The sequence below is a fragment of the Lagopus muta genome, chromosome 1 (genome assembly GCF_023343835.1).
Source record: "Lagopus muta isolate bLagMut1 chromosome 1, bLagMut1 primary, whole genome shotgun sequence".
Lineage (NCBI taxonomy): Eukaryota > Metazoa > Chordata > Aves > Galliformes > Phasianidae > Lagopus > Lagopus muta.
The window spans coordinates 142740633-142754779 of NC_064433.1; the positions used below are offsets into that span (position 1 = coordinate 142740633).

The following is a 14147-nucleotide window of genomic DNA, read 5'->3' on the forward strand; positions in this document are numbered from 1 at the left end:
TCCACCGCCAGCTTGTTTCTGTACTCTCAGATATTTGTCATGTTTTCCTGGTTGTTGTCAGTAGGGGGAGTTGATTCTCTATTGTTTGGGTACGAGTCAGGTCCTGAAAAAAATCTTGCACAACTTCTTCGAAGATGAAAACTTGTCTACGGAAGAAAATCAAGCACTTCACTTTTGTACGGATTCGTTTGTTTGTTTTATTCATTCTAAGGAGAACAGAACCGAAATGCATAATTTTAAAATGCATCAGAGATGAGAAGATTCATACAATAGTTTCCACTTATAAGCTTGCCAATTACTATTGCATAACAGCTAAAACAATTCTGGTTGATGCCACCTTTGCCTTCAGCTGACTCATACCATCACAGCCTGCTACAGAACACACGATACAGAAAAACCTGTTTAGAAACTCAGAAAACAAAAACGTGAGAAATCCTCATTTTTTAATCCACCCGATCTCTTCTCCTGCCATAGTTAACTCTGTTTTCTTCTGCTGCTAACAACCCATTTCCCTGACACGGGTCTAGAAAGGAAAAAGGGTTAAGTTTGAAAACTCCATCCGAATTTGCTAGTATTTATACTATTCAGTGACATACATGAAAAAATCTGTATGGGAGGCAGTAACGTCTGGAAGCCACCAGCTGCTAAGCGCGTCTGAAACTATGGGGGCTGACTTATGAACATTAAAATGAAACCTGATATTTTTAAAGCTTTCAAGGCAATCCGTTTTAAAAGCACACAGGTCAGAACTTTAAAAAAAATACATAAGCAATGTTCATACCTGGTTCATTTATGTCCGATAATAAAACAAAATCCTCTTTAAAAGTCTTCAGTACCTAGTAACAGCCCCATGAAGAATAAGGGGGCTGGCAGGGGAAGTTGTCAGAAAATTTAATTTCCTTTCATTAGCTAGTCTGCTCCACAAATCGGTGCTTGTTAAGTTCAAAGCAGTCCTGAAAGCAACATCAGTTTTAAGTCTTTTTACTCCAGTCACATCTGTTAATGAGATTTTGCCAAATAACAATTGTTTCTAAGTCGAGAGATAAATCTAGCAAAAAATCCCCCCCAACTCCGAAAAGTAAAAAATAAAATAAAATAATCAGGGTTTACTGTTTTATTACACCTTGCTGCTTTCCGTGACCCTGCACCCTCCAAATTTTAGCTTAAAGGGATAAAATGCATGAAAAGGGTCATTTAAGAATGTTAGTGGTTTCCACACATTGAATTTGAAGGTTCTTTGTTCCTGCCTGTGACAGTTATGCGAGAATACTTCCCCTTAATAGCCTCTCTGTCAGGAAGTGTTAAACCTGCCAAATGCAGACAATTAGAGCCTCTTGAACAAAATGCAGGAAGAGTGATGACTGATGAAGAGCCACGATTATAGTCGGGAAGAAAACTTTTACATTTCTTTTCTCTTGCAAATTCACTCATATATTTGCAAAATAGAATTAAGAGGGGGGAAACAAACAAACAGGGTAATTTTTTGTCACTTAGTTACCTGCAAACAAGTGGCTAACCGATACACTGCAGCTCACAGGAAGACAGACTGCAAACGGGAGCTTTGCACAGCCACTGTATTTTTGTTTTTAAATATATGTATGCAACACCTACAGTAAAAAAGCACCACCATATCAGAATCGCTAATAGCGTCAGTTCAAGCTTGCATGAACTGAAGGCATCTGCCTGGAACAGTTATTAATTTGTACTACTCAAACATCTGTTTCCTTTAACAGTTCTGATGTATTAGAATGCAAACTCTATGATACAAAAAAAAACAATGCATATTCAAATTCTTTAGTCTTCAAAGAGTATTTCTGAAACGGAAAGCAAAAACATGTTGTGCTCTAAAAACAGTTCGAAAAAAATCATAAACAACTGACACATTGAAATCTCCAATAACGGACTTTTGATCTTTTGTAAGAAAGTACGATTTAATGTCATGCCTTTCACTTGCAGATTCCATAAATACAGCAGCACCTTCAGTGCTATTAAAAAGTTAAGATGGCTAAAGTCTGCCTATCCAAAATACACAAATCCACAGTGGCACTATGAGCATTTTGAACTACTTCATTTTGGTTTTAGTTAATTAAAAAATAAATAAATAAATAAATAAACAAACCACTGTAAGTCCTCATTCCTTGATTTATTGCCATTTCCTACAAAAATGCATCGTTATGCATGCTATCATTCCCCCAAAATAACCTGGAGACTGCAAAGAAATACATAATTCTAGCACTTTTACTGTACAAATAAAAGTGTTCAGGTAATAGCGCTACTTTATAAAAATCACGAGTTACGAGTTAAAACCACATCACATTGTTTTGTTTGTTTTTTTTACAAATTCCTGATTTTGTTAATACAATACATACAAAACACTCAGTTTTACTCACTTATCATAAGAATTTCCAATCTCTTAATTTCATGCACATGCCTCCCTGCCAAGTACCAGCAGGTGGAGACAAAAAAAAAAATAACGTAAAATAATGTCAGGATGAAGATGTTTAAGAGACTCCCACAGCTGTAAAATATTGTATTAATTACAAAGAGCTACACAATACTTCTAATTCCTGAGGGTATTGTGTCTTGAGAGTCTCCAAGTCATAACCAGTTTCTAACAATCTCTCCAGCCATCCAGTGAACATTGAATACATCAACACCCAACATCAACACCCCAATTTAAGAATACCGCCAAAACAGGTGCCTGAAACTTAAAAACAGTAAATAAGTAGCCTTGCTGAAAAGCTTAAGCATGTCTACTGACATCAATTACAGAATCACAATGAAACCAAGCAGCCATCCAGAGACATTAATCCTCTGCGTTTACAACCAGCTATATTCTTCCAGCCACAAAACCAAACCAATCTCACACAGATAGACCTTCTTCTCTTTACTTTACCAGTTTTTCCCACCAGAGCATCTCTGCATAACTCATTACTCAATCTCCATTTTGTTCTTGCCACATATTTCTCTTTACTGGTCTACAGACAATATATTCTCAGCCCTAACTTTAGTACAGCCACTGGTCATGTGGGTTAACACCAAGTCTTTTGATCAAGACTCTTGACCGTTATCCCTCTCAGGCAAGGTTTAGGAAACTAACTAGCTAGAGACCTTGAATTAAGAACTACCTTTCAATACATTTGTTGACACTAACTGATACCATCACAGACAGTTTCCTTCCATGTACTACGCAGTGCATAACCCTTGCCTCAGCCAACCAAGGAACTGAACAATGGACCCAAAATAAATTACTGTTTGTCAGACTACAGCCTCTATTCTCAATTTGTCTTTCCATTCTCTGTTTAACACTTGGTACAGAGATTGCCTGTATGAGAATAGTTGGCTGTGTCTGTAATGACAAACATCCTCTTCTTCAATATCTTTCCACAGCCTACCTCACAGTACATTGTTAAAGTGCTTCCTCCTCTTAAAATTTAATTTCTACTCACTGGGAATTGTTCTTTATACAGTTTCTCCAAGGTGTGATTACAGGAGTGTAGCAACAACTCCATCTATATACTAGCAGTAAGAATTGGGAATTCATTCATAAAGGACCCGAGTATCTGCAGCACTAGCTAACAAGAGCTGAATAAAGACAACTCTTCAAATAACAAAGATTTCCAGTGCAGCCCTGAGATGAATAAAAGAAGCACTAGAAGTTCTTACTCTATGTTTGCTTTAACTATTCATCCACAAAGAACAAATGCAACTGATCTTTCTTAACTTCTGGCATTGTCAGAGGCATGAATGCAGTTTCATTCCAGCTTTAGACTCCACTACAAAGATGAAACTACCTCTAATCAACTCAAGTATCATGCAGACACTTAACTCCCGCCCAGAACCTTCAAAATGTCTATTTCTCAAAACCAAGAGCCCTCAAAGACTGAGAGCTTCATAGCTCTGTGACCATAACAGATCTCCCAGAGAATGGCAGAAATATGACAGCCTCCAATTCCTTGTGTGCTGATCTTTTGATTATGTCTGGTGCCACACAGCTTCATTTTTGTTTGTTTGTTTGAAATGGCAAAATACTACATTAAACCCATATGAAGATCAGGCAATCCTGTATGACCTAATTACTCAGATACTCACTGCAGCAAAACTCAACATCAACACAGGAAGGAGATCAGATGCCCAACACAGGTATATATATTAGATTCATAGCAAGAATGAAAATCACAGTTACTGGAAGTTCTGTTTTACAGAACTGCTAACCAAAGCACCAGTTAACTTAAATTTTCATCTAGATCTCCCTCTCCTGACCCAAACCACAATATTGGCAATGCCCGTGGAACTCCTCTTTTTATGATTCAGAGGGTGCACTGCAGCTTTTTAATCGAGGGCTCTGTTTTTGTCAACACACTTCAGAAAATCAGGAGCGCAAGGCTGAGGTATGTGCAACTGATACGATATGGAGACTTCAGGATTAAGTAACTACTGTGCAGCTCCTTTCAATAACTGGGATTGGATTTGTCAGCTTAATCCTACGTTCCAGTTCTTTTGGTGTTAACACCATCTACTAACACTATTGAATACAGCTGACTGCCAACCCTCACATTCCTTCGTTTAGAGTGTCTGGAACTTCAGATAATTGTCAAAAAAAAATCAACGCAATTAAAGGCCTCAGGAAAAAAAAAAGACATGGCTACGTAGGCACAGTTTCATTGATTATGTTGCTATCAAATAATTAACCACTATCCTACCTTGTCAGGTTTGTTTCTTTATATTAGCAGAGTAACAGACCTTTATAGAAGTTTATGTGGTGATAAAACAAGAATTTTGAAATTATTTAGTGAGTCCACTTCAGGTAAACTCTTATGGGGTTCAGATCATTAAGTCAAAGTCCTCTCCCAGCCAAATACTTTCCAGAAAATAATGCCAGGATGCATAGAATAATGGGTAGGATATCAAGAGGCACAGTGGGTCTTATGCACAATAGCTTAGCTGCTCCTAACAGTTCATGAATGCTAAAGGACCACAGACACAAGGACTGCTAAAACATGCAGCAAAAAGCCCAAGGAACTCTGTGTGCAACTTAATACTGCCAGACTTCAGCAATACCATGAATGCTGGCCTAGCATTCATAAGCAGCCTTCCAGAACTGAAAAATTTCTTTGCACTTTTACCCACTGTAGACACATATGCATCACACACATCAGGCATTCCCATCTCAAGTACTGAAGAGTTCTCTTATGCATCCTGATCTTCCCAGCCATCTCAGAATTTTATCATGCTCTCATTAGGAAAGTTCTCTGCATATTCTCATCAAAACAGATCATTACGTGGAGAGTTAGCCCCTTTATATTCATCTTTCTCATTTAATTGGCCTTTTTTTTTCCCCTCCTAAGGATTTAAAATCCAACTTTACTAACACAACTATCAGGACAACAGCATTTAGTTATATGTCCTTTCTTGAAGTACAGTCCGCATTCTATCAATACATTCAGTTGTTCCCCATAACACTGAAATTTCCTATTTCCTCATATAAATAAGATTTATGATGAACAGAAGCCAACAGAATAATAAAAATATATTCTTTTCTTCAACAACAAAAACGTTGTTGAAACAAGCTTCTCACTTTCCTGCAACTCTTAAGTTTTACTCAAATTTTATCTGAAAAAGATTTTACTTAAAGAGATCAGCAATAAGAAATTTCAACACTGGTGATCAAAGTTTTATAAAATCTAGGCATACACAAAGGTTTAAAGGCAAAACACTTCTTCTACCTACATAACACAGATGATATGTAAAAGTACAGGAAAGCTTCTAAGAGACCAACACATAAACACAAAGTAAAAATCCAAAAAAAGGAAAGACACTTAGAGGGATAGAATGGCACATCTCAGATTAAACACATTTATTTGCCTTCACATAGAATTTAAAGCAAGACATTTTACAGACTCCATGCAAGCAGTCCTTACTATATAATTTATTACAAAGCACTCTTCCTCATCTTCCTTCTTCCAAACTTCCCTTTTTAGTAAAAATCTCTACGTTGATTTTAATTACATCGTTTATTGAAAATGAAGTTGAATTTATAATTACACTATGCATCAGATCTTCAATAGGTCTACATTGTTTTAGGCACTGATTCAGAGAGCAGACAGTAGTCTAATGGTTTCTCACCTTGACTACTCCATCAAAGCCAGGGATTGTGTTGACCTTTGCATTCTTGGCTAACAATTTGCTTTCAATCTTGTCTCCCATAGCTTGAATAGCATGCGTGTCAGGTCCGATGAAGGTGACACCTTCTGCTGCCTGCAAAGACAAAGCAGATACAACTTGAGAAGACTAAACTAAAAATCAACAGCCTACTGCAATCACTGCCTTCAAGTTTAAAAAGAGTAAAAATATTATTAATGAAGTAATATTTAGAAGACCTAATAATCTGTTTATGCAACACCCCAACAAAACATAAGCAGCATTTCAGCTAATTCATTCAAAAACGTGTATGACCTTGTGAAGCTATGTATACACACAGATTCAAAGCCCCTATAATTAGCATTTGTATGAATCAAAGCCACACCAAAGAAAAATAGCTGAAAGTGGAAGTACTACAGCTTGAAAGTCAGACACATTCCTTGAGAAAGTAGAGCTAGCAAGTGCACCATTATAACTGCTGAAGTAACTTATAAAGATGTGCTCACTAAGCTGTAGTACAGTTTAGAATTTCATTCTGCATTCCTTAAACCCATATCTTAATTAAACTTTAAAATGGAACCATCGTTTCTTACTAAACATATTTAATATCTGGGGAAAAAATGTAACAAATGAAATGTTCCCAGTTCTTTCAGGCAACTCTTTAATATCGATGCGGAAATTGGTCAACATAATATACTTTAATATGTAGGTAGAACATCAAATTGTATTTTCCCCTTCTGCTGTTTCTCTATGCCAGCAGTAGACTTCAGTGATGAACACAGGCATTTTTTAAACCTCTCAAGTGCCAGTACTACACAGAGCTAACAGCAATTCCAGCACACCTGTTTCAAGTGAAAATTACTGACGGATCACTGAGCACGTGCATGTCTCAGGTAACTTTGGTATTCCATAATACTATCAAAAGAACAAGCACGTGGGCTTTGCACAATTTTTTCCAGCCATTTCATTGATTATTGCCCAGATCTAAGACACGTGTAAGATACATTAAAACAAGGTGTTTCCAACTGATGGGCAGTTCATGGAATAACAACACAGATGCAATAGCAAACATTTCATCTCTTATATCAGGAACTTGTGTTTCATTTCTGATGTGTGCTCATACTGCATGTATTAGGAGTGTCAGATAGTATTACAGGAACACTAAAAAGCTCACTGCAAGGACATACAAACCAAATGCAAAGCATCTTTTTCATTGTTTTGGGGTAGAGGTTTTTTTTATGTTTGTCTTTCTTCTTCAAATCTCAGCCCAACTCTTTAATACAGTAAGTTTATTAGCTCAGCAACTCAGCAATACTGTCTTGATGAACAGCAGTCTTACAAACTCAAAAGCTGGGAACGCTGCACTAGGAGGGAGGAGGGAACAGAAGGACAGGCATAAGGGAGTACATACATCAATGCCAAAGGAGTAGAACATAAAGGAATTAACATTTTAAAGTAGAGAAACAAGGAGTAGATATTTGAAATTATAGTAACACAAAGTCTGGAGCTGATAGTTTCAGAAATAGCAGCAGATTGCAATCTGAACAACAGCATTTTCAATACGGTGCCTGCATACACTTGGAGGCAGGGCAGACTTCTCTCATTAGGCTGTAATCCAACCTCAAAGTTTTGTGGAAGAAGAATGCTTACACAAATAGCAACTGGAAATTAAGCTGTTCTTTCCATATCACTCAACTAGAAAAGACTTGTTTCTGCAGCTTCTGCCAAAATATTGGCATTTGCAAACCTGGCAAACACCACCTTTACTATGTATTTCCTCCTCTCCCCACTTCTTCCTCCTCTCCAAGTCTACCAGCAAACACAGCATCTTCATCAAGATAGCTAATCCAAAACTTCTGCTGTTGTTACAGATCATCTAAGATTTCCAGGCTACAATCTATTTCCAACATTCTACTGTAAAAGGCTGGAGGAAGAAGAGATATAGAATAACTATTTCTCCTCCTCTTCCAACCTTCTGTCAGAAGACAGGGAAAGGTAGAGGTCACAGGAGAGGATAGGAACTGCATTCATGGCACTAGCGAGCATGAATCTTTCCAGCAAAAGACATTTAGGAGATATCTTGTTCCACTTAATGTCTCTTTTCTCTTCCTTGTTATCTGGGCATTCAAAGTGACTGTTCATTTCCTGCTCTGATCCAAGAACGTTTCAAGAAATAAACTGGCTGCATCCAACATATTTGCTACAGGAATCTTGTAGACCTGTAATATTTCCACATGCACACAACTTCTTGTTAAAAATAAAGTATCCAAAGATGGGCAGCAGGTGAGCATTAATGCAAATCTTACCTATTGCAACTCACGTGTTTGTCTTTAATAAATGCATGTTTTTAATCTCAGAATTTACAAACTGCACCTGCACTCCTCAGTTTCAAGTGTGACTTTTGAAGAACTGCCATTTAATTGTAAACAATAAGCAACGTAGTGACACCAGCTATTCTATTCCCGTATAGAGTTCATCAGCATCTTCTCTAATGTGACATTGGAATTAACTGTCATAAAAAACACGTTCTCAGCTGAAGGGACTTCTGGACAAACTCTTGCAAATCTCCTTACCTTAACAGGAGATAAGATCACATAATGGCTTGAGTTTGAAAGTTTCAACTCTTGCTGACACGGGCAGGGCTGCCACCCACCAGCTCAGGCTATGCAGGTCCCCATCCAGCCTGTCCTTGAGTGCCTCCAGGGCTGAGGCATACACAGCTTCACTGGACAGCTGTGCCAGAGCCTCACCACCCTCTCAGTGAAAAATTCCTAACATTTAACCTAAATCTTCTCTCTTTCAGTTTAAAGCCATTACCCCATCAGTCCTATCACTACACAGATGGTGTAAAAACTCAGTTTTCCTATTGCTTGTAAGTTCCCTTCAAGTACTAGAAGGCTACAATGAGGTCTCCTCAGAGCCTTCTCCTCTGTTTTCTCATAGTAGAGGTGCTCCAGCTCTCTGATCAGTTTTGTAACTCTCCTCTGGACCCTCTCCCCAAAAGCTCCACATCCCTCCTGTGTTGGGGGCCCTGGGCTTAGATGCAGCACTCCAAATGGGGCCTCAACAGGACAGAGTCGAGGGGGACAATCACCTCCCTCTCCCTGATGGCCACCTCCATTTTTGATGCAACCCAGTACTGTTGGCCTCCCAGGCTGTAACTGAATACTGTTGGCTCATGTCAAACTTCCAATTCACCAGAATCCCCAAGCCCTTCCCCATGGGGCTACTCTCAATGAGTTGTTCTCCAGATATACACATCCGGGCTTATCTCCAACTCAAATGCAAACACTTGACCTTCTTGAACCTTATTGGACACTCATGGGCCCACTTTTTAAGCGTGTCCAGGTCCCTCTGATTGTCAGCCTTCCTTCTGTTGTATCAACTGCACCACTCCTCTTGGTATCATCACCAAATTTGCTGAGGATGCTCTCAATCTCATTGTCTAGGTTCTTGATAAAGATGTTGAAGAGACTGACTGCTGGGGGGCACTACTCATGACTGACCACCACCTGGACATAGAATCACTGAACACAGCCCTCTGGCTGTGATCATCCAACCATTTATCCACCAAGTAGTCCAACCTTCAAATTCATCTCTCTCTAAAGATGCTTACTTGATCTCTATGCCAAATCTTGTCAACTCAGAACTCAACTCACATCCAGAAAAATGCCTCAGCTACTTCATTGCCAACAGACAAGTAACATACTAAATGATCAGTTCAGAACTCTAGTGTCTGATACTGAAAATGCCAAAAGTTTAACATAAAAATGTAACAACATTTTAAGCTCTCCCAAAATAAATAAATACCAGCACTTATTAACTGGCGTTCTATGATAAACATGGAAATAGTGAAACTGTGCAAGAAACAATTACCAGTGCCTAATGACAGCCCATCCATTAACATCTCACCACATTCACAAAAGCTCACACATTCCATATCAAAACAGTTCTTCCAAAAGCTCTATTACTCCTCCGCACACTATATAGCAGAATCCAACCTTGAAGATTTTAACTGAATGAGAACATGTCAAGCTTTACAATAAAGTAACACATACCCACCATTTTCTTCAGAAACAAACTTGTATCAGAGCTTTCTATTTTGCATAGTCAAAGGTACTTACTAACAGGAAATATATAAAAGAACATTTTCAGAATACATTCCATATCCAGTAAGTTATTTCTTCCACTAAAAAAACAGATATTGAAGAGTTTACGCCAACCTTCTATGTTTCCAAGAGCAGTAGATTAAGCATGGGCAAGATTTGGAGAACTCACCTAGGGAGTCTGCAATTGAGCTGTGTTTGACAGACAACATTCCATCACTAACACCTGTCTGTCTGGAGCAGATTGAAGGGAACTACACCTATTAAGTAGCCATCCTCCTAACATTTGGAAATAAACTGTCCCCCTCTGACACACTCTGAGATTGAAGGAGGAGATTCCTTTACTTCTCCTCCTGGATGCAGAACTTCACAATTAATTCATTATACATTAAGCAATATAAAGTCAGCCTCTATACAATAATCTCCATCTCTCTTAGTAACATAACACTCTTCTGTGGGTTTCTGAGTATGTGGCAAAACAGCCAAATCACTGCTAGGCCTCTCAGCACTGCGGGGAGTGACAGACCAGTTCCAACTCTGCTTTAGACAAAACAAGCCATGCTTAAACTTTTCTGCTTTTACCACATTAGTTATAGACAATTAAGCACGCTTTTTGGTGTCCTCGTTCAAGCCAAGATGTTTGAATCTGCACATAACACCAGCCTGAGCAGCTCCAGCCAAGGAGATATCCCTTGTACTAGAGAAAAGAAAAACACAGGTACCAAGAACTTTGTGTTTGCTTTCAGGACCATTTGGCAAGCGGATTCTTCCACTCAAGCCACAATGATGTGGCAAAGCACTCCAACTGCCCAGCTGCAAGAGCCCCTATAATTATTTCACCACACAGAAGTAATGGCATTAATGCAGGTTTTTGTGCTTGTTCATTCCTTGGTGCCTGAAACAGCTGTAGGAAAATGTTTCCCATCTCTGAGGAAACAAAGGATGAAGGGATCTCAGAAGCAATTGCAGCTGCCCTGCCTTATTGAAAATAGATGTCCCCAGGTAACCACAGCTGGTTTTAAACGTCTTCAGCAGAATTCAAACAATCTGTTGCATACAGCCACTGGATCATAGGTTTTCAAACTCACATTTTGAAGATTACCCACGCTCAGGATGCATCCCATTGGAAGATAGAAAACAACAGTAATTCACTCGAGAAAAGTGCTTAACCCCAGAACCTCTAGCTGAGCAAACTCAGAGCCTAGAAGTGTGTCAGGAGTGACTGGGGCAGGAAATTAATGAACCTAGCCACTTCTGCCCCATGCTCTCTCCCTTTTCTCCTGCATGTCCCTTCCTACCATCCTACCCCCTTCCTCTAGAGCAGGTTCTGGCCCACTCAGTTGATACAGATGACAAACATGGGAGAAAATGGCCTAGGTTTCTGGGGGCTTGTTTTATGGGTTAAAGTAAGCTAACAGAAAGGCTTAATGAGCACTGGAAGAATAGCTGGAGCATGCAATTATGTAGAAGCTCCTTCTGGGGAGGCACATCCTCAAACTCTCAGGTGTGCTGGAGAGGGAAGCAACAGTGCTGAGATATTGGCCTACTCTTGTACTTAGTCTGTATTTCTCTTTTGTTTTGTTTTGTTTGTTTTGTTTAACAAACTTTAAAACATTGCTTCTCAGAGCAACATCGTCTGAATCACAGAATGGTTGAATCTTGAAGCAAACCCATTTTTTGAACCAGCAAGTGCCATCAAGCAGTAGAGCAACTTCAGAACAGAATCAGAAACAAGACTGCAGTGAACTAATAGCAAGTGCAGGTTTCAACTTACCATACATACTCAAGAACACACTGGTGAATTAGATCATTAAGGAAAGTTCAAAGATACGAACTTCAGTAGAAAATGGTATCATAAGTTTGGTTTTCAAAGTTCAGTTTCAACCCTCACCTTTTTACTTCCCAGGAAAACTGGGAAAAGGTTTCCATGAGAAGCTTGCTTGTGACTGACAAATGTATTCATTCTCACACTGAGGAAAGATTACCTGAGTTTTACTGCCCTCTTGAAACACACCCCATTAAGGAGGCAGATCCAGTGGGAAAAGGAAGTAGCAGAAGTCTGGCAATTATATAAGCACTATAAGAGTTCCAGAAAAAATGGTATCTGCCACAGATACGGTCTCCTGTCTACAGCAGGAATCAGCTGCTACGTAGGTAGAGCTATTCTGGCACATAGCTCATCAGAAGGAAACAGACCGTTACATGCAGCTGCCTGCAGCAACACATAAAGCAGATCAGATAAGCAGCTCAACTAAAGGTTGACATTCTCAAGAACAACTAGAACAGCTAAGTCAGCTCAAAAGTCCACAAATCACAAGGCAAAACACAGGGCTGAAAAGCAGCTCTGGTGGCAAATGGAAGATACAACACAGGTTTAAACAACCCAGATAACAGCCAAGCAGTAAGGAGAAAAAAAATCCAAAGTAGCCAGGTGGAACATCCAAAGACAGATGAGACTCAGAAAAAGAAGTGGATGCTTTATTGTGAGATCACCTCACAATACAGTAACTATGAACACTGGGAAAGACTCTCCCCTGGGAGATGTTGTATAGGAAACATTTATTCAGTAGGTTAGAAAATACTAAACTGATAAAACGCTCAACAACTGAATGTGGTAGAGATGAAAGAATGCAGTCAAGCTTTCTGCTAAGATGCACAGAAACCACCTAATCAGCTCCAAGAATAGGAATCTGGCAACGAAGTTACTATCCTTAAAGCTCACAATACAGCACACATACAGAAATGGTCCATGTAGTCTGTAAATTTAACACTGGCAAATGGAGAACTTCCTTTAAAGCAGTCTTTCAGCTGGAGAAGGCTTAAAACAGCAGCACGCCTAGGTACTGTCATGCATCACCAAAACAGTAACCCTCCAGCTGTTCAGCAACCAAGAGTTTCTCCAGACATTTTTAGAACGGAATAAGCAGGACTTTTGAAGGAAGAAAGTCTTAGGAATAACAGGAGAAAGAGGGTGTGTACGACATTTACAGCAACAGCAGCATCCTTCATTAGAAAAAATACTTTTAAAAAATGAGAGCAGCAGTGAAGAAAAAGTTCTTCTATACAGGCTCAAAAAAGAGCACCATAGTACCTGTTAAGGGAATACTGATGTAATATAAGCAGATGGTAGAGGGGGAATGCTGTAGCGTCCTATTTCTTTCCAATTACACCTGCCTTTGGCAATGGTAGATATTCCTGGAGGTCCAGCTTTTGTTTCGTTAGAGGGTAGGAAAGGGAGGAGTATCACAATCACCTGAGTTTGCATGAGAAGCAGGCAGGTGGCTTGTTGTGGCAACCAGACTGGGAAGAAAAAGGCCAACTCTGTCCATCACTGCTAATTCAGAAGGTGTCAGCCCCAGGAAACTCGCTTGAGGAAGGAAGGAGTGAAGGAGATGGAAATGAAGACATGTGCTGCTCGACTTGCCAGACCTCACTGCATGTTTTAAGTTCTCTTTGAAATAAAATTTGTTGTTACTTGGCTCAGAAACAATGCAATTTAGAAGCTAGTTGTGACACTACACTATTCAATCTCTGTACTTGATTTAAATAGGTGTATATACACTGTAAGAAAATGACACATCAAAAGCATTTATCTGAAAAACGGAAAAGCTAACGGAGTAAAAAGGCCTTACCTGAAATTGACCACAGCTGCATTTGAGAAGTTTGTCGCAGCTCTCAGAACTGAAATTAAAGAACACTAAAGCATTTTCACAATCACTATCTTCAACAAGAAAAAGAGAAGAATGCTCAGCAGCCATTCTAAAAGAAAAAGGAAGACAGCTAAAGCCCACTTATTTACTAAGAGAGTCTCTTCCCATTACAAAGGTCAACAAACTTCTTTTAAGCCACTATAAGAAACACATTTCATTTATTTCATATTGGTGTGAATGTGCTCACATT

The 14147-nt window shown here is 39.1% G+C and overlaps 1 protein-coding gene across 1 annotated transcript in view; it reads right to left on the reverse strand.

Moving 5' to 3' along the window:
- PCCA (propionyl-CoA carboxylase subunit alpha) overlaps positions 1 to 14147 on the reverse strand; it is a 265701-nt gene that overhangs the window by 185052 nt on the left and 66502 nt on the right. Inside the window, exon 7 of the mRNA XM_048933195.1 lies at positions 6127 to 6258. Coding sequence (XP_048789152.1) covers positions 6127 to 6258 — 132 coding nt within the window. The remainder of the gene's footprint in view (positions 1 to 6126; positions 6259 to 14147) is intronic.